This window comes from Acomys minous (assembly GCF_964271855.1).
Source record: "Acomys minous genome assembly, chromosome: 8".
Classification (NCBI taxonomy): Eukaryota; Metazoa; Chordata; class Mammalia; order Rodentia; family Muridae; genus Acomys; species Acomys minous.
The window spans coordinates 8172303-8199544 of NC_140489.1; the positions used below are offsets into that span (position 1 = coordinate 8172303).

At 45.5% G+C, this 27242-nt stretch overlaps 1 protein-coding gene across 3 annotated transcripts in view; it reads left to right on the forward strand.

The window, feature by feature from the left end:
* The window catches only part of PPP1R13B (protein phosphatase 1 regulatory subunit 13B), a 79810-nt gene that overhangs the window by 47976 nt on the left and 4592 nt on the right, over positions 1-27242 (forward strand). For 2 of the 3 annotated variants that reach the window (XM_084792428.1, XM_084792430.1), the window contains exons 5-15: positions 8298-8399; positions 11025-11199; positions 12228-12424; positions 16847-16987; positions 19627-19807; positions 21462-21566; positions 23154-23320; positions 23581-24082; positions 25015-25781; positions 26258-26395; positions 26463-26596. In XM_084792428.1, the coding sequence (XP_084648554.1) occupies positions 8298-8399; positions 11025-11199; positions 12228-12424; positions 16847-16987; positions 19627-19807; positions 21462-21566; positions 23154-23320; positions 23581-24082; positions 25015-25781; positions 26258-26395; positions 26463-26596 (2609 nt within the window). The remainder of the gene's footprint in view (positions 1-8297; positions 8400-11024; positions 11200-12227; positions 12425-16846; positions 16988-19626; positions 19808-21461; positions 21567-23153; positions 23321-23580; positions 24083-25014; positions 25782-26257; positions 26396-26462; positions 26597-27242) is intronic. The other variant, XM_084792429.1, reaches the window with a different exon arrangement.

Below are 27242 nucleotides of genomic sequence, written 5' to 3' on the forward strand. Positions count from 1 at the left end.
GCCTTACTGAACACTCCTGCTTTATTGATGTCTGTCCAGCAGCTGCAAGGCCAGTAGATTCTGTTTTCTTCAAACTTTTTTGTAGGCTTAACTCATACTTAGGTCTACGATCTATTTTGAGTTAATTTTTGTGTGTGTGATATAACATAGAAATCCAAATTCATTCTTTTGCATTGTTTTATCATTTGATAAAAACTACACTGTCCTTTCACCTAAAATACTGTGACACTTTTGACCAATTAAGTGGTCACTCCATCTCCATTTTTCATGTAGTACAAAGGACTTGGTTGTGCTTGTTACATAACAATTGTTCAGGAAAAAAATCTAGACGTGAGCTACTACAGCGGGAACATGGAGGGGCGGCCACAGGCAGGGTTTACAGCGGGAACATGAGGGCACAGGCAGGGTTTACAGCGGGAACATGAGGGCCACAGGCAGGGTTTACAGCGGGAACATGAGGGCACAGGCAGGGTTTACAGCGGGAACATGAGGGCACAGGCAGGGTTTACAGCAGGAACATGAGGGGCACAGGCAGGGTTTACAGCGGGAACATGAGGGCCACAGGCAGGGTTTACAGCGGGAACATGAGGGCCACAGGCAGGGTTTACAGCGGGAACATGAGGGGCACAGGCAGGGTTTACAGCGGGAACATGAGGGGCACAGGCAGGGTTTACAGCAGGAACATGAGGGGCACAGGCAGGGTTTACAGCAGGAACATGAGGGGCACAGGCAGGGTTTACAGCGGGAACATGAGGGGCACAGGCGGGGTTTACTTACTTCTGAGGCAGCTTTTGCTTAGTCTGCCTGTTATTTCATCCCCTTGCCAGTAATTCATGTGGCAAGTCCCCAAGACAACTCTGTGGCTGGGACGCTCATCCAGGGTGTTTCAGATACCATCTGGCCTCTTGTTGGTTTTGTACAGTTACTATATGCTCCTCTTTGACCTACTTTGTGTTGAATAGTATATGATATTAGAAATCTCTTTAATTTCTTAGCATTTGGGATTTAATGAAATAAATAATCCTCCACTTTTGAGTGAGGCTGTGTAAATTTATTTTGACTTCTGAGGATTAGCATCTATTTGACTTCTAAGGATTAGCATCTATTAATAACTAATTCTCCAAAGTTCTCTGCAGGTATTTCATCTTCCTCCCTTTTTTTAATGTTGGATCTTGGTTAGATACCTGTCTTGTTTTGTTCTCCTTATCTCTTAAATTTCCTTTGCTTTGTGTTCTGTTCTACATTTTTTAATAAAGAGACATTTTTCAGCAGATGAATTTGTCTTCAGCCATATCTGTTTGGTTGCTTAGTACAGATAAGGTGGTCTTAATATTTGTTATGAAAAAAGAAGACTCAGTCTGGGAGGAAATTCTTGAGAATCATATGCTTGATGAATAACACGTGCAGTTATATAAAGAACTCTGAAAATTGAATAATCCTTATTCATATTTTCTTTTTTATTTAAAATTTTTATACAATGCATTTTTATCATGTTTTTCTCATCCAACTCCTCCCAGATCCTACCCACCTAACTTTGTTTCCTCTCTCAACAAAGAAACAAAAAAAATCTCACAAAACAAACAAACAAATAAGACAGAACTGGAGAAATGGCTCAGAGGTTAAGAGCACTGTCTGCTCTTCCAGAGGTCCTGAGTTCAATTCCCAGCAACCACATGGTGGCTCACAACCACCTATAATGAGATCTGGTGCCCTCTTCTGGTGTGCCTGTGTACATATAGGTAGAGCTCTCATCTACATAAAATAAATAAATGAATCTGAAAAAGAAAAAAGACAAAAATGCCAGAATGAAACAAAAAGTCCAAACCAAACAAAGAGCAAAAGTAACATTCATTTTGTGCTTGGAGCGTGCCCTGGAGAGTTGTTGATAGACTCAGTGAGACGCTATTGGAGAAAAGTAATTTTTCCTTTGTAGGTATCAATTGCAAATAGCTTCTTGGTTAGGGGGAAATTACTCAATTTTTAAAAATTGGCCATGATTTCACCAAAGGAGATACATGAATGCCCTATTAAGTACATGGATTGTGTTCAGCATAATTAATGTTCAAGAAAATACAAACCAAAATCATTCAAAGATCTGATGCTAAAAGACTGATATAGCAAGATCTGGCAGGAACTCTGATGCATTGCTAGGTGGGACTGAAAGTGTTGTAATCTGCAGTTTGGCAGTTTGGAATTTAAATCTCAAGTCTGCCATATAAGCAGCATTTTGCTCCTGAGAGGCACCTCTGGTGCAGGCTTGTGTGTGAATGGCTACAGCAGCTGCTAAGATTGGCAAAGCCTGAGGGCAGATGCAAGCTGTGGTTTTCTTTTGTTGCCCAAGGTTCTGCCTTCTGTAGATTGTTCTCTTTGCTCAGTGGAGCTTCTAAGAATGGCAAAAGACCCAGACACATAAAACAAATTAATTAAAAATTTAAAATAAATACATTTCATCTTGTAGTTACCGTGAGTGTAGCTAAGGCTGTCCTGTCAGCCATGATTTTGGAAGCAGTCACTCCCCTGGTATGTTGCTGTGGTTCTCATTAGAATCGACATGCACAGGGCTTTTTTGTGGCAGGGTCTTTCTGTGTGGCCTTGGCTGTCCTGGAATGACTTGCAGAGATCTGTCTACTGGGGTTAAAGGTGAACATCACAGTGGCTGTCCCTGTGTCTCTGTCTCTTGCTCATGCTCTCTTTCTCACTAATCTCGATCTATCACCCTTTTTATATGTTTGTTTTATATGTATGAGTGTTTTGCATGCATGTATGTCTGTGCACCACATATGTGCTTGGTGCCGAGGAGGCCAGAAGAAGGCATCAGATCCTCCGGAACTGGAGTTACAGTCTGAGCCATCATGCGAGTGTTGGGAACTGAATCCAGGTCTTCTGCAAGAGCAAGTGCTTCCAACTGAGCCATTTCTTCAGTTCCTCTTGTATTTCTTTTTTATTGTGAGATATCCATACAGAAAAATGTATAAAATGTGCAGTTTAAAGAATTGCTCAGAGCCAGGCGTGGTGGCACATGGGAGGCAGAGGCAGGCAGATCGCTGTGAGTTCGAGACCAGCCTGGTCTATAAAGTGAGCCCAGGACAGCCAAAGCTAAAACAGAGAGACGCTGTCTCAAAAAACCAAAGAGGGGGAAAAAGAATAAAGAATACTCAGGCAGCAAAATATAATGTTGCAATTATATTGAGAGTTCTTTTTTTTTTAAATTACTCAGACGAGGGCGTGGTGGCACACACCTTTAATCCCAGCACTCGGGAGGCAGAGGCAGGCAGATCTCTGTCAGTTTGAGGCCAGCCGGGTATACAAAGTGAGTCCAGGACAGCCAAGACTACACAGAGAAAGAAACCCTGTCACGGGGAAAAAAACAAAACAATACAACCCCCCATAACCCACCTCGTGCTGCCAAAGAAATAATTATTTAGAGGCTTTTGGGATTGATTACCAGTCAGGCTTAGAATTTCTTGCTTTATTCTTTTTAACCAATCCTGTGCCATTTGTTTTAGCTTGACAGACACAAAAGCTGTTAGGTGAGGTAATTTTTAAACTTCTGCATTTCACAGGTTGTTTTTAGAGATACAAATATAAATAAATCAAAGTAGTATAAAAGTACAGCAAAAGCAGAGCAAGGTACCAAAGTAAGCTGTAGTCCAGTTCGCTCCATCAGGGGCATCATCAAAGGTTATCAGAGAGAGTGGTCTGAGGTTTCTACAGAAATGGGGGGGCTGGGGGGGAAGCAGATTTGGTACAAAATTTGGAACTGAGCTGTAGGTATACCAACTGTGGGCACAATTAGAGCTCACTATATTGAGAGCTTAGATTAAATCTCTTTGAGACAGGTTCCTGTTACTGTCTAGGGATCTTGATTGGGTTCATCTTCTCTGCCAGTTAAAGGTTAAAAGGCAGGAAAGATCTCAAATGCATCAGGTAACAGCAGGAACAGTGGCAGATCTGACAAAGCAGACAGCAAGCGCTGCTAAAGGAAAGGCTGTACGTGCACACGCGCGTGTGCGCACACACACACACACACACACACACACAGTGGGGGTGGCAGGGGGGAGAGATGCACAGGAAAAAGCAGAAGACGACTTGGGAAGCTTAAGCCTCGTCTGTCCTTGAGGGCTGGGGTTGTCAGGGTCTCTAAAGGAGGTCTTCCTCAGTTTAGGGTTAGTAAGTTTGAATCAAGACAAGGAAGCTGATGGGTAAAGAAGTCCTGGTCTTGTCTTGAACTTGTAGGACCATAGGTAGTTTACTATCTTTATTTTCTACACTTGGTCTGTCTTCTTGTCTGTCTGCCCATCAGGGAATCCTCTTTAACAGACCTCAATACAGTATAATTTTTATACATAAAAAATTCAATGGAAAACATGTGTCTATAAGGATATATATATGCATGCAGTTGGCACCAAATGCCATGCAGTGAGGAAAGCAGCCCTTCACAGGAGGGGTGGCTAGTGTGAGTCGCAGGGGACTCTTTCCTTAGAGTGGCTTCCGAATGGCATTCTTTTCTACACTGCTGTTTCATCGTGTGGGTAGATTGTTCTCCGTATGGACATAAAGGACAAGAAAGCATCTTTAGGGTAGCAGATGCCAGTACAAGAGGACTTCAAAGCCAGACACAGGGCGTGTGTAACAGTGGAGCAGAAGCCTGAAGATCCACACGCTGCCAAAGGCCACTCTGAATTGTCCAGGCCCCATGTGTAGTGCCAAGGTACACCACAGTCAATTTGTAGGAACAGCTGGGTTGAATAAACTGATGAGTTTTTCCTGCCTGAAATTATAATACTAGAATATATCTTTTTTTTTTTAATAGGACTTGTGAATGTAGGGAGGTGATGCTTTGGGGACCTGTATTAGTTACTTTTCTGTTGCTATTAAAGAGTGCCCCAGCAAAAAGCAACTTAAAAGTAAAGAAAGGGCCAGGTGGTGGTGGCACATGCCTTTAATACCAGGCCAGTCTTCTGAGTTTCATACCAGCCTGGTCTACAGAACAAATTCCAGGATAGCCAGGACTACACAGAGAAACTCTGTCTAAAAAAGGAAAAAGCTTCATTTGGATAGAGTTCATCAGTATGAGAAAACACGACAGGAGGCAGGAATGGCATGGTGCTGGAGCAGAAGGCTGACTGATCATATTTTGTCCACACACAGGAAATAGAAGAAAGCAGGAGGTGAGACCTAGGTGTAAAACCTCAGAGCCAGTAGTGTACTTCTTCAAGCAAGGTTCTACCTCCTAAAGGTTCCATAAGCGGCCAAGCAGCATCACAGCCTGAGAGCCAAGGGGTCAAGCACAGGAGCCTGTGGGGACAGCTGGGAGCCTGGGATGCTGCACCTGACTGTGGGGGCTGTGCAGGCTAGAGAGGAGCTGAGGTCACCAGGGTCAGCAAAGTGTGCTATTGTTCTACCTCTAGTACATTTATACCTCCTTAGAGCAGCTCAAGCACATGACAGACAGACAGACACACACACACACTCACTCACACTCACAAATTGTACCGCCCAAGCACAAAGGTGTGAGCCATGATGATGTCTGCTTTTCTTGTCCCACCCCCATTTCCCTTGACTCACTTCTTTTTCCAATCAGTCTCCCTTTACTTGTGTTTGTTTTGGTGACCCAATGAGTTTAATTGGGTTGCTCACATGACCACTAATGAGTTATTTCAGGAGCATGGGCAATTTACCATTGGCTACTGTCTCAGCAACCATTAACTGTCAGTCATTCTTGAGGAAGGTATGTAGTCTGGTGAACCCTTCCTCATCCCTATCAGGATGTTGACAGGCCCAATCTTACGCACTTCCTGTACAAGCAGTCACAGCTACAGTGAGGCCAAGAGCACACAGCCATGTCATCCCCAAGTCAGTGTTCCATACAACTGCCTATCCCCCAGCTCTTACAGTCTTTATTCCCCCTTTTCCATGATGTTCCCTGAGCCTTGAATTGGGTGATGTACATATTCCATTTGTGGCCAAGCATTCAAGTGTTGCTTATTCTCAGCCTTTGGGCCAGTTATAAGTCTCCACGGTAACCATTTACTGCTGCAAAGCTTCTCTGAATGAAACTGATAGTAGCACTGATCTCTAGGCATAAACCCAAGTGTTTAGAAGGCAGTGTGATGGTCACAGTATGTCCATTAGCAAGACAGCAGTTTTGGTTACCCACTAGGGCCTATGACCTCTCTAGTCATGGGCATTTGGCCAAGTTTAAAATACCAGGCATGGGCTCTCTCCATGGGGAGGGCCTCAGCTCAGGTCAGAACGTGGTTGGTGGTCCTGTAACAGTCAGCACTATGGTCCAGGGAACACAGCATGCCTTACAAGTCACTGTTGTAGCATTCAGGTCTACAGCTGAGTGAGGCTGCTGATTGTACTCTCCCAGTAGCCTGTATAGGAGGAACTTTATTTTTCATAGAACATGTTTCCTTTTAAAATGTTAGCTTCTGTTACTTGACAGCAGCTTAAAATACCTAATTTTTATGACTGGCAAGATGGCTTAGAGGGCAAAAGTGCTTGATGTAAGCATCTTCCATCTATATGATGAAAAGAGAGAGCTACCTCTTTAAATTATCCTGACTGCCCATGCCACATGTGCTAATTAATGTAATATACCTGATTTTTTATTTTGGTTTTGGTTTTTTGGTTTCTTGAGACAGAGGTTCTCTGTGTAGAGCCCTGGCTGTCCTGGAACTCACTTTGTAGGCCTTGAACTCACAGAGATCCACCTGCCTCTGCCTCCCAAGTGCTGGGATTAAAGGTTTGCACCACCATTCCCAGTTTAAAATATCTCATTTTTAGAAAAGATCACCTCCACATTGTTCTATCAGGATCTTTAAGTAAAAGAATAATATTCAGATAAGAGTGTTGAACAAATCCTAGTTGAGTCTGTTCCTGGCACTTAGAGTGTGCTCAGATAATCGTTAGAGTCTAGAAAGAGGTAGAGCGTGGCCTGGAGCTGGAGAGGTGGCATAGAGTTAAGAGCCTGCTCTTCCAGAGGACCACACTCAGTTCCAGCCCACATGGTTGCTCACAGCTTCTAACACTTCTTGCCTCTGTGTGATACATTGACACTCACACAGGCAAAACACCCATATACATAAAATTGGAAATCCAAAATTAGAAAAAGAATTTTAAGGACTTAAAGGGATCCTGTGTGTGTGTGTGTGTGTGTGTGTGTGTGTGTGTGTGTGTGTGTGTGTGTAGAAGTAGGAAGTAGGTAGTGAGGATCTGAGAGGTGCATACAGCACAGCCTTCCTGCTCAGAACTGAAGGCTCAAAGGAGGGCTAGCCCAGTAGGATGGACCTCTGCTGCTTTTATGAGCTACCTCCTTTAGCTTAATTCATGCCTTTCCCATGGCTCCTCTCCCAGAGTCCTCACACACCCAGCATAGACTTAAAGAATATGTACATAGTGCGTGGAGTGTGTCTAACAGAATACGTCTTGCACATGGCAGAGCTTAGTGAGTCATGTTCTGTGTGACAGGTTAAGTTCACAGGCTCTCTGCATTGCCTTACTAAGCTGTCTGCTTCTGCTTGCTTTCCCATCTGTGAGGTGGAATGCCTGGTGGTCATTCTGAGGCTTGTGTGGGAAGGTTATATGGCCAGTTGTCACGCTCCACTTCTTTTTTATGTCCATGCCACATGCACCATTTTTTGTCAGGTAATAGGTAGGCCATACAGAGGGTTTTAAACAAACATTTGCATTTTAGCAGCTATTTGTTTCTGTAGAGCAGGTGACAGTGAATTTTTTTTTCTTGCTTGTCACCTGTATATTTACTTTTTTGGTTGTTTGTCCTTAAATGTTTGGTAGCCCCATTTTTTAAATACACCTGCTAAAACCCTATTCAAAACAGAAGAATTTCAGTTATGCATTTCTGCAAATGATCGTGTAATGTTATATTTTTTATTACATATAGTATCTGATATTTATGCTTTCAAAAACTGGTATTTAGAGCCGGGCATGGTGGTGCACCCCTTTAATCCCAGCACAGGTGGATCACTGTGACTTTGAGGCCAGCCTGGTCTACAAAGTGAGTCCAGGACAGCCAAGGTGACACAGAGAAACCCTGTCTCAAACAAAACAAGACCAAAAAAAAAAAATGGTATTTAGAAAAAAAAATCATACCTATTATTTACCTTTAATAAAAGTGATCACCAGAAAGAAGTTCTTATGAAGAAAAAAACTCAGTTTTATTCTTCTAACTTCTAGGGAACCTATCTAAAAGCGAGCTGTGTGTGAGGCTGACACTAGAGAGGTAATTATGCAGAGGGAAGTACATACCAATGAGTACTTTTTCTCTACAGGTTGGGAGTGCACGTGTTGAATTGACTCTCTCAGAACTTCAGGATATGGCAGCCAGGCAGCAGCAGCAAATTGAAAATCAGCAGCAAATGTTGGTTGCCAAGGTACACGCAAAAGAAGCATCATTCACGATGTATATTTCCAGCTGGCCATGCAGACTGAGGTTACCTTCATGGTGGTGATGGGCTGTACCAAGGAAGTGTTGTGTGTTGTATTCTGTAATGGCACATGTGCCGGGACCTTCATGATGTGGGAATTGCATTAGAGCAGGAGCCGTTGGTCCTTGGTACACATGCCATTACAGAATAGGAGGTCTAGCCAAATGGCAGACAGAATGTGGAAAGAAAAGATATTTCCCATTGCTATTTCCAGGTTCCCTGGCTGTGATCTCTGCCATGTAGTAGGTTTTACTGTCTCAGAGGAGACTAGCAACCTGATGACAGCTCTGGTGGGGCCCTGGAAGAATGACAGCCAGTTAACTAGTGGGCGTTCCAAGTACTCACATTGAGCATGTTAGGGTGATTGCAGTGTGGGGCGTGGTTAGGGCCCATTATACACGCCAAGTCTAAGTAGGTTTGGGAATTTTCCTAAACCACGGTTTAGTCATGCTTGATAGTCAATTAGAAAAAGCCAGAGCTACCACCCATCCCTCGTGGGGTTAGTTATGCTGTGAAATGTCCTAAAGTGTTCTGAATCTACTTTAAAGAAAGCCACTGAACATTCCAGCGTGGCTTCTTGTCCTCTGTTTATATATGTGTTTTCAGGTGTTTGTGTGTGGGTGGCACATGTGCCGTGGCACAGGTGTGGGGAAGAGAACAGGTTCGTAGAGTTGGCCCTCTCCTTCCACCATGTGGGTCCCAGGAAAGGAGCACAGGATCAGGCTTGGTGGCCAGTGCCTTTCCCCATTTGGCTAGCCTGGTTATCCCCTTTGTAGAGAAGGTTACTCAGTCACCAAGTGACTAATCTAGTATTTTTCATTTACGGAATGTGCAATCCACTGTTCTGACTGCTTTTATGTGAATGAGAATTTGTTGGACTTGTCTCATTAGGCCAACAAGATGGCTAATCCTGATGACCTGAGTTCCCTTCCTGGAACTCACATGGTGGAAGGAAAGAACCAGTTCCTGTGGGCTGTCCTCCAACCTTCACTTGTGCATCGTGGCACACATGTTCCTACCCACACACAGTCTTAAAACAAGTTGTCTCAGCCGGTCATGGTGGCGCACGCCTTTAATCCCAGCACTTGGGAGGCAGAGGCAGGTGGATCACTGTGAGTTCGAGACCAGCCTGGTCTACAAAGTCCAGGACAGCCAAGGCTAACACAGAGGGACCCTGTCTTGAAACCACCCCCCCAAAAAAAAAAGTTGTCTCAAAGCTTATTAGAACTCAAGAATAAAAATACAGTGTTGTAGAGCTGGAGAGATAACTCAGCAGCTAAGATGATTGCTGTTTTCTCAGAGGACCTAAGTGCAGTTCCCAGAGTCCATACCAGACACCTCACAACTACATGTAACTCCAGCTCTAGGGGATCTGACACCTTTTTCTGACTTCTGAGGGATGTTGCGCACATGTGGCATGTACACTTACACACACACACTTTCTCTAAAATGTAATGAAGAACAAACTTTGTATAAATTACAACTAAATGTTCAAGCAGAAATATTTGGGCGTGAGTCTCTGTACCACAGTGCAGTGTGTAAAGCCTGTGGAGTTGTGTGCAGGCTCTTCTCATTTGGTGCACTTATGTACACAGACGGACCACAGATACTTACTGCTGACTTACCTTTAAGGTATATTTTCACATGAGGAGGAGAAAAACTGCTCAAGACTCTTGTGTGCATTTTATTTTAGGAGTGTTCTATTATAAAATATTTCACCATTTAGACACGAGTCATGAAGAAAACAAACGGTCCCTTGATTGCCTAGTGTGAGTTACAGAAGTCATCTGTTGGTTACTATCCTTCTTTCCAAGTAGAATATTCTGCTATTTAGGAAATTGAGTGTGGGATCCTTGGAAGTACTTTGTAGCATCACTAGCCCTGCACAGACAGCAGGAAGCAAGACTAGTGGGACTTGATAGATACAATGGCATGCAAAGGAAAACTAAGAGCAGACCTGTGTTCCTTGCTGTGACCTTTCAGCAGAGGCACAGCATGAGCTGAGTGCAGATCAGTGCCTATAGTCAGCTCTGCCTTAAGAATTCCCAAATTCATATTATCTCACACACATGATGTCCAGTCGTGTCAGTTTTATGTGCTCTGATGAGCGCAGCATTCCTTCAGTGTACTTTAATATTTAATAATAGATGATGCTGTAGGGTACGTTCAGTTTGTTTGTTTGTTTGTTGTTTTTTCGAGACAGGGGTTCTCTGTAATAGCCTTGGCTGTCCTAGACTCACTTTGTAGACTAGGCTGACCTCGAACTCACAGCGATCCACCTGCCTCTACTTTCCAAGTGCTGGGATTAAAGGTGTGTGCCACCACCGCCCAGCCCAGTTTATTTTTTAATGTATAAAGGTAATCAAAAATTTCTACTTGTGCTGGACATGGTGGCACACACCTTTAATCCCAGCACTCAGGGAGGCAGAGGCAGGCGGATCTTTGAGTTCGAGGCCAGCCTGGTCTACACAGAGAGTTCCAGAACAGCCAAGGCTATTACACAGAGAAACCCTGTCTCAGCAGAGGAAAAAGTTTCAAATTGCAAAATTAAGATTTTTTATTCTTTATTAGGAACAGCGTTTACATTTTCTAAAACAACAGGAGCGCCGACAGCAGCAGTCTATTTCTGAAAATGAAAAGCTTCAGAAATTGAAAGAGCGCGTTGAAGCCCAGGAAAACAAGCTGAAGAAGATCCGTGCCATGAGAGGACAAGTTGATTACAGCAAAATTATGAACGGCAATCTGTGTATGTGCCTGCAGCCCATGTGCCCACATGCCCAGGCCAAACCAAATCAGGTGCCTGGCAGTTCCAGGCACAAGTCCAAATGGCGTGTGGCGTGTTCTAACGCTTCACTCTCACCTGCACCAAAGGGGATGGAGTTCATAACTGGGCTTTAAAGTTATATATTCTTCTCCCAAAAAGAACCCTAATGAAGTCTGAACGAAGTTGGGCTCTAGTATGGTGTTATTTGAATTAAATTTCTCAGATTTTTTAAAAATATAAACTTAATTATGCATTTTATAGGGCACAATGAAATAATGTATATAATGTGTATTGGTTAGTCAGGAGGTTCACATTTATGTCTCCTTGAACTTAAACTTTTATAAATCTGTGGTGATTTTTGCATATCTTGACATGTAGTTTGTTTCAGAATAGCTCTGGACCCTTCTGTTATGGTGGTGACATCAGAGCTATGGATTGATGTCAGGCTCCTCCAGGGGCTATAATGAGTAGTCTGGTTTTGTTTAACTACTTAGATTTTATCCATGCATTAAGATGACCACACAGCGAGGTATGGTGGCATGTGCCTGTACTCCCAGTCCCCCTTGAGGGGCAGACTGTGAAGTGAGGCCTGTCTCAACCAGTGGTCTGTTACGTCATATGGTGCTGCTTCTGCTTCTGTGCGGACTCTGGTTTTCTTTGTTTGTTTGTTTGTCAGTTCAGCTAGTGTCTATTTAATGTTACAGCAGTGGGTAAGGCCTTCATAGCAACACTTTTCTTTTGCTCTCTGGGATTCTGAAGTCCTAAAGAATATTCAGTAACTAAAGCAAGCATTGTTACTGACTTTGTAAGACTCAGGGCTTCTCCATCCCTAGCTCTTGGGAGGAAAAACTGTCTGGAGTTGTGCATACACTTTATCTTTTTAATCTTACTTTCATGCATGCACTTTAATCCAAGACTAGCATTAAATAATACGAGAACTGAATGTAATGCGTAGAAATGAAGACAGAGTTTGTTTCTTCAATGACCATTTTCCTTTTTTGTATCTACAGCTGCTGAGATAGAAAGGTTCAGTGCCATGTTCCAGGAAAAGAAGCAGGAAGTTCAGACTGCAATCGCACGCGTTGACCAGCTTAGCCAGCAACTAGAAGATCTAAAGAAAGGAAAGCTGAACGGGTTCCAGGCACACGGTGGCAAGCTGACAGGGCCAGCAGCAGTGGAGCTAAAGCGGTTATATCACGAGTTACAGGTAGCTGCCTGGATCCGGGGGCTGGCTAAACACAGATAGGCTCTTTCTGGCTTTCTCCTTGGTGTGTGATGGATACTCAGAGCCTGGAAAGAAATTGGTATATTCTAATTTAATAGAGTTCTGACCTCATCTGAATGTAGATGCCTCTAAAAGGTTTCCCTCCAAGTACCTTCTCCATGCAGGTTAGGGCTTTGGCCTTACTCAGGGAGACAGAACACTCACATCTTAGTCTTCAGCGTTCCCATCTCTCAGGCTTGGAGAAGTGGCTCAGAGCTCTTAAGCACTTACTAGTTTTGCAGAAGACCCAACTTCAATTTCCAACCCAATAATGGTGGTTCGCAAACATCTGTAACTCCAGTTCCAGGGAATCCGATGCCCTCTTCTGATCTGTAGGCATTGCACACACATAGCACACATACATACATGCAAATCAAAACACTCATACACATAAGATAAAATACAGAAATCTAAACAAGGCTTTCACTTCTCAGAAGCTGCCTGCCATTCAACAGGTGACCTTTCAGGCCCGTGACACACTTGCTAAAGAAGATACTGGGCCCTTGAGAGGGCATTTCACTACAGACAGCAAGAGCGTTACCATTCCTTTACATTTTAAAGCAAGTGGGCTTTTTGGTGAGCTACATTGTAAGAAAAGTTTTTTGAGTGAAGAAACTTTTTGGTCTGTAGTTAGTTTTTAGTGGTTAGCCTCCTCTTCGGTGTACATACACAAATAGGAGTTGTGAGTGTGCAAGTATGTGTGCTTGTGTTACGGGCTCATGAAGAGTTTTCCAGAATCACTGCCTAGCCAAGGGATACATTGATGGCGTCTAGTCTCTCCTATCTCATTTTATAAAATACCGGTTATAGGAGATGATGAGTTTGCTCAGTGGTTAAGAATACTTGCTATGCTTTCCAATACTAGAGTTCTGTTTCCTATAGCCAGGTCCAGTGACTCACAGCGGCCTGTAGCTCTAGCTCCAGGGATACACGCACGCACGCATGCACGCACGCACGCACAGATACACATACATGTAAATAAAAGAATAAAATAAATTCCAGTTACAGCTCAGTGAAGTGAGTGATGTATTTGGAATCTAGGTTTCTTTGTGACCTCCAGTTCCTTCCATAGTTAAGTTTCCTCATTCAGTGGCCAGGGCTTGCCTCCTGGGTCCTGATAGAGCTGCTCAGGGGCTGCCCCAGGACTCAGCTAGGTCTCATAGGGCACTGTGCCCCTTGTCCTGCTTGTGCTTTGAAGATGTCTGTCTTGTCTTTGTTGCGTACGAACTCTGTGTGCTAGAGGAGCATGAGCACAAGCCAGCTACACATACAGCAAGACTCTGTCTCAGAAGACAAAGATGGGCATGGGGATCAGTGTGGAGCTCTTGACTGCCAGTAGTTACCACGCCCTGGCTTCAGTCTCCTCCACTGAACTCAACAAGCAAAAGCTGCTTCTGCACTAGTTTCCCCTGTGCTGTACCTGCTCACAGGTGCAGGCTGTCTCTGCAAACACATCCAAAGGCAAAGCTCCACTGTCCTTTCTTCTGTCCATTCCCTTTTCCTTCTTTCCTCTCCTTGGAAATGAGGGTTTGACTTTTTATTTTTCTTTATCTCCCTTCTTCCTCCCTCCCTCCCTCCATCCATCCATCTATCCTTTCTTTCTTTCGTTTGTTTCTCTTTTGGGTTTTCAAAAGAAGGTTTCTCTGTGTAGTTCTGGCTGTTGTAGAACGCACTCTGTAGACCAGGCTGGCCTCAAACTCTGAGATCCACCTCCCTCTGCCGCCAAAGTGCTAATTAAAGGTGTGTACCACCACACCTAGCTAAGAATTTGATCCTTTAACTAATATAAATACAGTTTTTACTTTAGCAATTGTTCCACTTTATTAAAATAATAGGAAAACAGTCTAACCATAAGTTCTGTTTTCTGAAACATCTAGGAGGGGGATCTTGTTTTTGAAAAATACAATAAATATTAAAAGGCACAAGCTGGGCAGTGATGGCTCACACCTTTAATCCCAGCACTTGGAAGGCAGAGACAGGTGGATTGCTGTGAGTTCGAGGCCAGCCTGGTCTACAAAGCGAGTCCAGGACGGTCAAGGCTACACAGAGAAACCCTGTCTCAAAAAACCAAAAATAAATAAATAAATAAAAGGCACAGAATCTTCTGGTTCTAGATTGTGCTAGGTTGTGGGAGGCTTGCTCTGGCAGAAATACTCTGTAGACTTGAGCATTCTCCAAAGCAGAAATACAAACTGTCATCTCAGTTTCTCTAACATCCACAACTGCCTATCAGAACAGCCCAACAAGAAACAGAAAATACAGGCTGGAGAGAAGGCTCAGCTGGTGGGAGCATTAACTGCTTTTCCAGGGCACTGAGGTTTGCTTCCTAGTACCCACATGGCAGCTCACATCTGCCTGTAGCTTCAGTTCCAATGGATCTAACACCCTCACATAAACATACATGTAGGTAGAATGCCAATGCATGTGAAATAAAAATAAATCTTAAAATTTTTAAAAAGAAACAGAAAGTACTAAATCAAGAGATTTGAGCTTGTCATGTAAGCTGTTCCTTGCTGTCCCTCTTATTCTATAACCCTAATAAAGGGATTGTTTTACTGCAGGAAATGTTGCATTTATCACTAGCCATGAATTTTGGAATTAGTTACTATGCATTTGTAATGTATGGCCATTATAGAAATAGCCTGGGCATCACATGTCCACAGTTCACTTCTGCAGTTACAAATGCTCACCTGTCAGTGAAGACCTGACAGAGAGATACACCCTAACATTCAGCATCTGGTGTCTGGCAGACAGCTGTGTAAGAGAGGAAATTATTGCAGTCCCTTTATTTGAGTGATTTTTTAAAAAATATTTAATTTTAATTTATGTGCATTGGTGTTAGGGTGTCAGATCTTGGAGTTACAGACAGTTGTGAACTGCCATGTGGTTGCTGGGAATTGAACCCTGGTCCTTTGGAAGAGCATGCGGTGCTCTTAACCACTGAGCCATCTCTCCAGCCCCTGATTTTTTTTTTTTTCGAGACAGGGTTTCTCTGTGTAGCCTTGACTGTCCTGGACTCACTTTGTAGTCCAGGCTGGCCTTGAACTCACAGTGATCCACCTGCCTCTGCCTCCCGAGTGCTGGGATTAAAGGTGTGTGCCACCACGCCTGGCTTATTTTTTTTAATTAGACAGGATTTCTCTGTGTTCCATGGCTGTCTTGGAACTGTCTGTAGACCAGGCTGGCCTTGAACTCACAGCGATCCGCCTGCCTCTGCCTCCCAAGTGCTGGGATTAAAGGTGTGTACCACCACTGCCTGGCCCTTATATCAATCCAAAAGAGACTTCAAATGTACATTCAGAAATGGTGGCAGATAGTAAGGGTTTGCGTATTTGCTGAGAGTGTGTTTCTTATGCTCCAAGTAGGGCCTGGGCTTAGTGTACATGCACACAGGCTCGCCTGAAAGTCCAGATCTTCCTGCTTCCAGCCCCCAAGTGTTAGGACTGAGGCATGAGCTACTGTCCCCAGTTTACTCATTATCGGTTTATCTTGGTGTTGCCATTGGGCCTCAGAGGCCCTTCTTGCCTCAGTGATTTTATCATTGCTCTTACTGGTAGTTCATAGTTCTATTTCTTAGTTTTTGAAAAACAAATCAGGAACTCTTTTTTTTTTTTCCAATTTGGAAACAATATCTCACTGTATAACCCTGGCTGACCTAGAACTCACAGAGATCCAACTGCCTCTTCCTTCAGAGTGCTAGAATTGATGGTGTGAGCCACCACATGTAGCTACTATACCTTTTTTTTTTTTTTTTTTTTTTTTTTTTTTTTTTTTCCTTTTCTTTTCTTCTTCTTGGTTTTTCGAGACAGGGTTTCTCTGTGTAACAGCTCTGGCTGTCCTGGAACTTGCTCTGTAGTCCAGGCTGTCCTTGAACGCACAGAGATCCACCTGCCTCTGCCTCCCAAGTACTGGGATTAAAGGCTTTCGCCACTACTGCCCAGCTGCTTTCTAGAAAGTTTTTGTTCACTTTGTGGAGATCACACTTTTTGAATAGTGTTTGTGGTAGCCGGGTGTGGTGACACACGCCTTTAACACCAGCACTCAGGAGGCAGAGGCAGGTGGATCTCTGTGAGTTCAAGGCCAGCCTGGTCTACAAAATGAGTCCAGGATAGCCAAGGCTACACAGAGAAACCCTGTCTAGAAAAAAAAAAACAAAAACAAAAACAAAGGGCCTTTATTGTTTGGATTCATGGAGTCAGAACACCTTGTGGTTGTGTAGATGAGCATCATGCTGTGGCCAGGGCAGACAGGCCCTGAGGAGACATAAAGTGTCTTGATTCACAGGTACAGCCATGTAGGACCCCACTCACCAGAAACCTAACATGTAATTAATGCAGCTGTTAATTAGTATTCTCTACTTTGCAGATTCGTAACCAGCTTAACCAAGAGCAGAATTCCAAGCTCCAGCAGCAGAAGGAGCTCCTGAACAAGCGCAACATGGAGGTGGCCATGATGGACAAGCGGATCAGCGAGCTTCGTGAGCGCCTTTATGGCAAGAAAATCCAGGCATGTGAAAGAGTGGACAGCTGTGCGCTAAACTGCTATTAGAGCTTCATCTAAAAGTTGCTGGTTATTGCTGGTCCACACTGAATCTTAGGAGGCAGAGGCAGGAGAGCTGTAAAATAGGGGCCACTGTGGGCCGCAGAGAGAGGTCAACAAAAAAAATCCTGAGCAAAACTGGGTGTGGTGATGCACACCTTCAATCTCAGTACTCGGGAGGCAGAAGCAGGCAGATCGCTGTGAGTTTGAGGCCAGCCTGGTCTACAAAGTGAGTCCAGAATAGTCAAGGCTACACAGAGAAAGAAACCCTGTCTCAAAAAAAAAAAAATCCTGAACAAAATGCTATATAGTATTTGCTGTTCTAAATTTCAAAGATAGTAAATACTTTGAGCAAAAACTGACATCGTACAGGAACATTCACAGGGAAATACGGCAGTCTCCTGTTCTCCAGAGCTGATTGCTCCAGTTGCTAATGGTTCTCGTCTTTTGCTTACTTCAGACACAAAGATATAGAAGAATGTAGAATATTAAATGGAAATGGGATTGTGGCAAATACGTTAGGCACAGTCTGCACCTAATCTTATTTTTTTTTTTAAAGCAATATGAACAACTTTCTAGATTATTGCCTCATTTCCTTTAACATCTAATGCTGTACCACGGTCCAGGACCTATTTGCCCTTCACCACCCTCTGAGTCTCGCTGCCTCTCAGTGTATGAATGAGAACAAACAGTGTGCCCTGTGTCAGCCCTTGTACACCGTCGGCACCTGGAGCTGAGGGAAGAGCCATCACACTCTGCCCTCATGCTGGAGAGTGGGAGAGGTGCCAACTAGCAAGGAAGTCCTCCTGCCCTGAGTTTCTATGCACACGCGTACAGTCTGGTGACAGTGGTGTCCTCTCGTCAGCCTCAGGAAGAGGCAGGTGTGGGTGTCAAGGCTTTGCCTGACTCAGGTGGATCTGAAGGATGGTGGAAGACTGCACTTTTAACAATCTGTTTCTCACAGAGCTCTACTCTGTTTGTTAAACACAAGTTCAAAGGTCAGTAATTTAGTAACTATAGTTTCAGATGATATTTTTCTTTCAAGACTAACAAGACAGAGGTCATGAGAGACAAGATTCTGTGTGCTTATTTACATAGAGTAGTGGGGAGAGTTCTTCAGAGAAACAAGGAAGAGGAAAAAGTGAGGGAAAGAGGAAAAGAAAGATATCTTCAGGAACTAGTTTATGTGGTTTTTCCGTTTGATATTTTTTATTTATGTATGCCTGTGCACCGTGCACGCAGTGCCCACAAAGGCCAGAAGAGGGCCCTCTGGAGCTGGAGTTAAAGATGGTTGGGAGCTGCCGCATGGGTCCTGGGAACCAAATAAACCTAGGTCCATGAGCAGAGCAGTTGTGCTCTTAACTGTGGAGGCAGCTCTCCAGCTTGCCTCCTGTGTTGATAAAGGCTAGCAAGGCTGAAACCTGTAGCACAAAGACGTCTCAGACACTTACGTACAAGGTGAGCTGCTGGAGTCCCCTCTTTCTGGGTAACCTATTATTCTCAAGGCCTAGCACTGGCTGCATGAGACCCACCCATCTCACACCGTGTCATCTAAATGTTCATCTCCTCTAAAAAAGACCTTCCTGGAAACATCTAGATTACTGATGGAGTACACATTAGGGTACTGTGGCTTAGCCAAGATGCATAAAATTAACCAAAAAACCCACAAACAAGCCTGAATCATCACAGGACTGATGAAGTGGTTCAGCAGGCAAATATACTTGCCACCAAACCTGACAAACAAGAGTTCAAGAACCAACTCCTATGACAGCTGTCCCTGACCTCCACATGTGTGTTATGACACACCTGCTCACGCATACACACAAACACACATACATAGACGCATGTACAACAGACACATAATTTTAAAAATAAAAGGTTACAAATAGCTAGATATGTTATACTATTTAAAATGTTTTTGTAGAGCTGTGGCTCTCCTGGAAGGGTACTTCAAGCATTTGTGAAAGTCTTGAACCTTTCCCAGTTGCAGAATCATGTACACAGTTAGGAATCTGTGGCTCCCTATTTAGAGCCTTCACTAGCAAGGAGCCACAAAGAGCCTATGGACCTCTAGTTAGAATCCTTTTGATCTTGGTCAGTGTTACATGGCCAATGTCTTCTGCCTGGTTGTGCCCTTTCTTATAAAAGCAGAACTTCGAGCCAGGCATGGTGGCGCACACCTGTAGTCCCAGCACTCAGGGAAGCAGAGGCAGGTGTCTGTCTGAGTTTGAGGCCAGCCTAGTCTACCGAGTGAGTCCAGGACAGCCAAGGCCACACAGAGAAACCAAAAGGAAAAAGGGGAGGAAAAAAAAAAAAGCAGAAGAAGATTTGAAGCCATGCTCAGAGAACAAGTAGGCTCTGACAGTACCTCTGTCCACACAGCAGCGGGGATGGCATCCCCTGAGGGGAAGGCAGTTTGTTGGTCACTGGGGCTGGTGCAGTCATCATGCGAGTTCCTATGTTTGTAGCTCACCAGGAGGCAGGTGTTCAGTATGAACCCAGTTCTCTGAAAACATGCTCCCCTTGTACATGTTGTCTTTGAGAGCAAGCTGAGTGATCTCTCTCCCCGCCTAACAGGCTCTAACTGAACTTCATCCTCATTGCAGCTGAACCGTGTGAATGGCACATCATCACCACAGTCACCTCTGAGCACATCTGGCCGGGTCGCTGCTGTGGGCCCTTATATCCAAGTTCCCAGTACTGGGGGGTTTCCTCTCCCAGGGGACCCGGTAAAGCCCCAGTCTTTAACTATTGCCTCAAGTGCTGCCCACGGAAGATCCAAATCTGGTAAGTCACCCCCGTCCTCTCCTGGAGAGTACACAGGAAGAGAGGGGTATGGAGGTGGCGGCAGCCCATACCCCTACATTAAACCCAGGCTCTGTTCCCATTGAGGTCCCTAGTCTCTGCAATAACAATGACCCTAAAACAAAGACAGATTATCTTTACTGGTCGGAAGGCCTCCCTGTGCTTCACAGAACACAGATGATAAAGTATAGGGGTACAGATAGCACAGGCCTCCTTATCCCTAAGGGTCTGCAGCTCGGCAAGGGCTGCCATCCTGTAGACAGAGTGTCTTTCCTACTCACTCAGTACTATCCTCACCAGTCAGAAAATCTACAAACTTAGGTTGGATTGCGGGTGTGGCTGCAAAGCCATGAGTTAGATCTCAAGCACCATGGGTCGGGGCTAGGAAAGAAAAGGCAGAAAAATCGGCACACCCTTTCTTTAGTCTTGGCAGGCCTCCAGCACTGTGTTCTAAGTGCACTCACTGCATGGTGTTCCATCCAGGCATAGGGCTCGCTATGTGAGAGTATGATTATTTTTAAACCAATAGATTAATAGACTAAGAATTCAGGGCTTGCCAGGTATGGTGACATGCACCCGTGATCCCAGGTATCAGGAGGCAGATGTAGGAAGATAGCCTACGCTCAAATTCAAGGCCAGCCTAAGCTACACAGGGACACCCTGTCTAAAATATTTAAAATTGCAATAAGACTTTATGACTAGAGTTGGCCTGTATACACAGAATCAAAATCTATGTCTTGGCATATTAAATTTGTCAAAATATTATGCTCCTGATATAGGACCCGTGTTTTGAGTCTTTTCCTCCTTCAGGATTAGTAACAAGTTTGTGGTCATCTTTTGTGCTGCTTGCCTTCCGGAGAACGGAGAATAAAAATTGTGGTTTTGAGACAGGGTCTCATTGTGTGGCCTTGGCTGTCCGGGAACTCACTATGTAGACCAGGTTGGCCTTGATTTTACAGAGATCCTCCTGCCTCTGTTTTGTTGAGATAAAGGCATGCACCACTACACCAGGCATTTTTGCTGCTCTCTGTTGCTTGGCATCTACTATGCACAGCTAATTCTGCCATTCTGGCTCCTGGCTCCAGCAAAGGAGGCTTTCCCCACCCACATAGGCCAGAACCCCACTCAGCCCTCTCTATGACCATGTGTTAGCTGTCAGATGGGTTCTGTGTTGAGCTTGACCCCTCACTGCAGCATTCACTGGTAAGCAGCTGTGTGACTCCCCTGTCCATGGTAACAATGTGTGCATGCTTAGTGGCAAGATATCAGCATAGCTATCTTCTCTATTAAATCAGTTGTTAAAACTTCCAAGCTGAACCCACCCAGCAAGGCAGGGGCAGGCTGAGTTACACAACAGCCAAGGCTATACATAGAAGAAAACAAACAAACAAACAAAAAGAACAAACCAAACTTCCAAGCTGAGAATTTCACCAGTTTCCCACTCCCTGCTTAAGTGCTGTATAGCCTCGTAAGGTCGGATGCCTTTAACCTCAGTTCCTTCCACTGTAGCTGAAAGCCGCTCACAGTTTCTCTGTGTGAACCCAAGTTTGGCCAGGATCTCAGCTGTGGAGCTAGGGTGAGAAAGTCTCCTTAGGGAGCTCTCCATGGTTGGCTCTCCTGGTTCTGTGTTACACAGATGGCTGCAGTAGATGCAGAGGGATCAGCACATGGACAGAGTCAGACCTGGACGTCGGGCCTGATTGTGGTTCCTCGTGGCACTTTGCAAGGCCGATTGTAAACTGTATGTCATCTGACAGCCTTAGTGGGCACTTTTGATTTATAACACAGACTAAATCAACAACCATTTGTTTTTCCAAACTGACAAAGGCCTGTTAGCTCTGCACGTGGAAACAACGCTGGGCTGACACACCTGCCTCCGGCCCAGTTGTGGAGCTGGGGGTTGGCCATCCCCAGCCATCCAGACACAGGGGACACTGAGTGACAGATGATGGCGTAGGAAGGGCTGTGTAGGGGATGGCAGGGGAGTATTGCTTACTTCTCAAAAACTAAGGGGAACTGCTGGGCATAGTGGCACATACTAGAAGGTTGAAGCAGAAGGAGTTAAAGTTCTAAGCCAGCCTGGGCTACATAGTAAAACCCCACCTCAGAAAAGGGAAAAAAAAAGTAAAGGAAATTTTCTGAGTTATTTTTGAAACCTCTTTCTCATCATAATTGACAGCCCTTTGCTTAGCAGTGCAAATAAGTGGCTACCTTTGACATCTACCTTATCCTGAAGAAAAAGTTTAGTCCTCTTATGACTCCTTCCCATAAAACTTCTCATTGCTATGGGATTTCTGAGGCTACCGAGTACTGTATGTATTCCCATGACCCTGAGAACAGAAAATCCCATCTTAGCCACCTGCTCACATCATGGAACTCCAGTTGCCCTTGCTTTACCAGTAAGCTGAGTTTTCACCTGGGTGCCTCTAGTGGCTTTCATATAGCCTGTACTCCCAGTCAGTCACCCAAAAGGAGTGAAGCTGACAGATTGTGGAGCAAAATGGTTGTTTATATTAGGCTCTGAGCTGTCTCAGCAGTGCTGGGCTGGCGGCCTTGGAGCCCTGTGGCTTAGCACTGTCGTAGTCCCTGAGTGGCACAGAGCAGCAGGAGCATGCCAAGCAGCTTGCCCTGTAGTACATGCCATGGCCGGCTGGCCCAGCAGAGCACCCTGGAGTGGCTTACACTTAGGACTGGAAGCAGGTCCCCACCTGGGACCAGAACCGGTAGCCAGAGTGGCCCACACCAACTGTAGAGCTGACCCACAGTTTCAGGTCACTTGTGTGCACCCCTTTTCAGTTTGGAAAATGTGCTGTAATGAACGTTTTCTTTAGATTTCCTGGAAACTTCAGGTAATGGCTGGCTTCCTAATCACTGAACAGAATGTCAGCTGCTGCTCCTGCTGCCACCCAATCAAAAGAACTCACACTGGAGAAGGGATTGAATGGGAGATTTTATTTTAATAATGGAAATCATACAAATCAAATCTATGAAGTCAAATAAGTCTTTTCATATTGCTGTGTGATTGTAAATGGTGCCTTATGGATAAGTGCTTCTGTGCTCTGCACTGTGGCTGTTGGACCTCACCTGTACTCCAGTATGGTACAGCCCTTGCTGCACAGCAGAGCCTTGCCATGTTGGTGAGTGCTGGCCACAGTGGCCAGGAGGTGATAGCCAAGGTCACTCTTGCTTACTAAAGGGTCTGTGGGCTTTTGAGCAAATGAATAAACAGGCAGGTGTTGGAAGTCCCAGCGCTGTTTTTGTTTCTGGATCAACTAATTTCAAGACTGTTTTTGTTTTGTTTTTGCTTAAATTCTATACTTTTTTCAAGCTAATGATGGAAACTGGCCAACACTAAAGCAGAATGCTGCTTCAGTGAAGTCAACTCAGATGGCTGCTGGAGACTGGAAGGACGCAGGCATGGAGGGGACCCTAAAACAAGGGGCCATCTCAAGCCAGCCTTTGCCCCTGTCTGCACTAGGAGCTACGGAGAAGCTGGTAGGTCATCTGCCTTTAATCTCAGGACCCTGGCAAGTTGCCCTTAGGTCCTGATCTTCAGCTCAGGGGTAGAAGGTGTCCACTTTATACCCTGAGTCCTAGAGAGTGGCATGCGCAAGTACAAACAGATAATGAGCCTGATAGTGTCTGTGTCGTTTACAGGTAATCAGTCCTGCTGTGTCTGCTGTTGTAAATGGACAGAAATATGTTTAACCTTCCAAAGAGTAACTTGGTGTTTTCTTCTTAACTCCAAAATTTAGGGAATCGAGATTGGCAAAGGGCCACCTCCCATCCCTGGTGTAGGCAAGCCACTACCTCCAAGTTATGGGACATATCCAAGCCCTATGCCCCTGGGCCCAGGATCAACAAGCTCCTTGGAGAGGAGGAAAGAAGGCAGCTTGCCCAGACCTGGTGCAGGCCCAGCAAGTCGGCCGAAACCTGCCCCACTGCCCCCAGCAGGCAATGCTCCCCAACCTGGCTCCTCACAGCAGATTCAGCAGAGGATATCAGTGCCACCAAGTCCTACTTACCCACCAGCGGGGCCACCCACCTTTCCAGCTGGAGACGGAAAACCTGAACTTCCACTGACAGTGGCCATTAGGCCTTTTCTGACTGAAAAAGGGTCAAGGCCACAGTCTCCTAGGAAGGGACCTCAGACAGTAAATTCAAGTTCTATATATTCCATGTACCTCCAACAAGCCACACCACCTAAGAATTACCAGCCACCAGTGCACGGCACCTTAAATAAGTCAGTTAAAGCAGGTATGCTGCTAGGTACTCTCTGGAACGGAAGCTACCCTTGACTTAAGATCTATGTCCTTGCATGCTACTTAGCATAAACACAATTCTTACCCAAGGTACGGGGGCTCAATTTAGGATGGAAGAAACAGACAAAATGCAAAGTAGATTTGCAGGCTAGTCACACTCCACTCTGACTTACTGCCTGGTTATTCACATATCACTCTATAGTAAATCCATTACCCTGAAGGTTAAGACTTCTACAGTTTCCATTTTTCTCCTGCTTCAGGGTAACTTGTGCCATTAGTTATCTAGTGATTGTGGGTAGGTGGAGGAGGTGGACCTGCTCGCCACTGCTAAGCCAGCATCCTGGGCATGGGCAGTGTAAGGAGCTTCCAGGAGGGGCAGCCTGGAGTGGGTGATTGACAGGGGCCTTCTAGGAAGGCAAGGGAGAAGGGAAAGTGTGGGTCTATGAAGGGTTTCCCATACTAGCTGGAGGGTTCTATGGGTCAGGTCAAGGCTACAGCATCCAAACTAATAGTTCAATTCCTGTGTTTACCTGCCAAGGATCTCCCAAGTACTATGGTCTGTGGCCACAGTTCTGACCATGGGAGAAGCTCTTAGGCCACAGGCCAATTGTCCTGTTCCAAAGAGTTAAGTATCTCCATGCTGCCTGAGCCATCCCAGACTTAGACACAGACTTAGTGGATTTGGCATTTTCCTTGGCCAGAGAACAGCAGCCTTTGTCGAGTGGGGAAGCTCAGGTCAACAACCTTTTCTTTTGAAATAGCCCAGTTTAAAGGGAATGAGTGGAGGGTCTTGGAAAAGGTTTGCTAGGATTCAGAAAGCAAAACCTACCAGCAAAGGTAGCTTCTATATCATCAAGTCAGTGCCAGGGAAAAGATCCTGTCACAGCAGCCAAGATGAAATTGCTTTGTCTTCTGTTTCTCCTCCAGTATATGGTAAGCCTGTCCTACCATCAGGGTCAGCATCTCCATCGCCCTTACCATTTCTTCATGGGTCAGCGGGCACAGGCACGACACAGCCTCAGCCACCTTCAGAATGTGCTGAGAAAGAGCCAGAACAAGAAGGCCCCAGTGTACCTGGAGAAGGCAGCACAGTGGAAAGCCTGCCACGGCCACTTAGTCCCACCAAACTCACACCCATTGTGCACTCACCACTTCGTTATCAGAGTGATGCGGACTTGGAAGCTCTCCGCAGGAAGCTGGCCAATGCTCCCCGACCCCTTAAGAAGCGCAGCTCTATCACAGAGCCAGAGGGCCCTGGAGGGCCCAACATCCAAAAGTTGTTGTATCAACGTTTCAACACTCTGGCTGGTGGCATGGAGGGTACCCCTTTCTACCAGCCCAGCCCTTCACAGGACTTTGTGGGCACCTTAGCTGATGTGGACAATGGAAATACCAATGCCAATGGCAACTTGGATGCATCTTTCCCTCCTCGGCCCACAGCCCCACTTCCTGATGAGCTTGCCCCGTCCTCAGATGCCAATGATAACGAGTTACCTTCCCCTGAGCCAGAGGAGCTCATTTGTCCCCAGACAACTCATCAAACTGCTGAGCCTGCTGAGGACAATAACAACAACGTGGCTACAGTACCTGCCACAGAACAGATCTCAAGTCCTGTGGCTGAGGCTCCTTCAGAGGAGGAAGAGGTCCCTCCAGCACCTCTTTCCCCTGTTGTCCATCCTCCAGCAGCGTCTGCGGTGGGTATCCTTGCTAGACCAAAGCCAGACATGCAGAACTGTATGTGGGGACAGGGTAGTCAGATAGCACAGACCAAGGATCCAAAGCATAGTACATGGTACCCTGGTAAGCCTTGCTGAGGGGCTGGGACCACCCCAGGGGATCCACAGAAGGCTTTCTTGGTGGGATCTCTGAGCCACCACTGCAATAGCCCTGTGGCCTATCAGTAGGGATGAGCTGCTGCCTCCCTTGGGGCAGACATATGGTTTAGCAGTGCAGCTATCACCATCCGCCCTCCCACAAGTCTTCCCAGGAGCAGCTAGCAACCTCAGCCAGCCACTCCACTCCACAGATGGCCAAGCCCTAGTAGGGAAGCTACCAGGGTTGCTCCTGGAAAACTGTTGCCTTCGTTCTTGCCACCGCTTCCCACAGCAGTGTTATGGGTTGGTCCTTGCCTTGAGTAGGTCACTTGATGCTAAAACACTTCCACCCACAGAGCAAACGGACCAACCTGAAGAAACCTAACTCTGAACGGACAGGACATGGGCTGCGAGTGCGATTCAACCCCCTGGCACTGCTTCTAGATGCTTCTCTGGAAGGAGAGTTTGATCTAGTGCAGAGGATCATCTATGAGGTGAGCCATACTCCATGTGTGCTGCTGGGAGTTGGAAGGGCTGGTTTTCACATGCTCTGTGTCCTAGGTGGAAGACCCCAGCAAACCCAATGATGAAGGGATCACACCCCTACACAATGCTGTCTGTGCTGGTCACCATCACATCGTCAAGTTTCTGCTGGACTTCGGTGTCAATGTGAATGCCGCTGACAGTGATGGATGGTGAGAACCCATGGGCTGGGGAGTGAACGGGCTCAGAGACTCACTTTCCCCTATCTTACTTTTAAAGTAAGGGTACCGTTACAATACAAGAGTTGCCACACAAACCACTTCAGCACCAGTCTCAGTGAGATACCGATGGTTTATTAGAATGCCACAGCCCATGACTGACCATGGCCAGGCACACAGTGGACTTGGGAGCTGAACTGTGACGTTGGTCTGCTTCTAAGGCAAGCTATTCATAAGAAAAACGATAACCAGGTGGGAAGCAAGGGGGAGGGCAGCATTACATCATTCTGATTAGCTAAACACAAGAAGAATCGATTTTGTTCTGAGCACAATGTGTGCAGGTGGCCAGACAAGCATTTTAAGCTGAGTGGCTAGGACCATTTCGGGAGAAAGGAACATAGCAGGATATTGTGGTTTTGTTTAAGTAGACTATGTATCATTCATTCAAGCAGAACATTGAGCAGGTACTGAACTGTACATGAAAGGCCATCAGTGCTCCCTGGCAGGCCCAGCCAGAGAACCTGAACTTAATTCTGCCTTATGATCAAAGTGGAGATTTGGAGGTAAAATGGCTTCTGATGTGCTACAAGCAACAGTGGATGTTACCAGGGGAGCCACAGCTCTGCTGGGAACTAAGGTA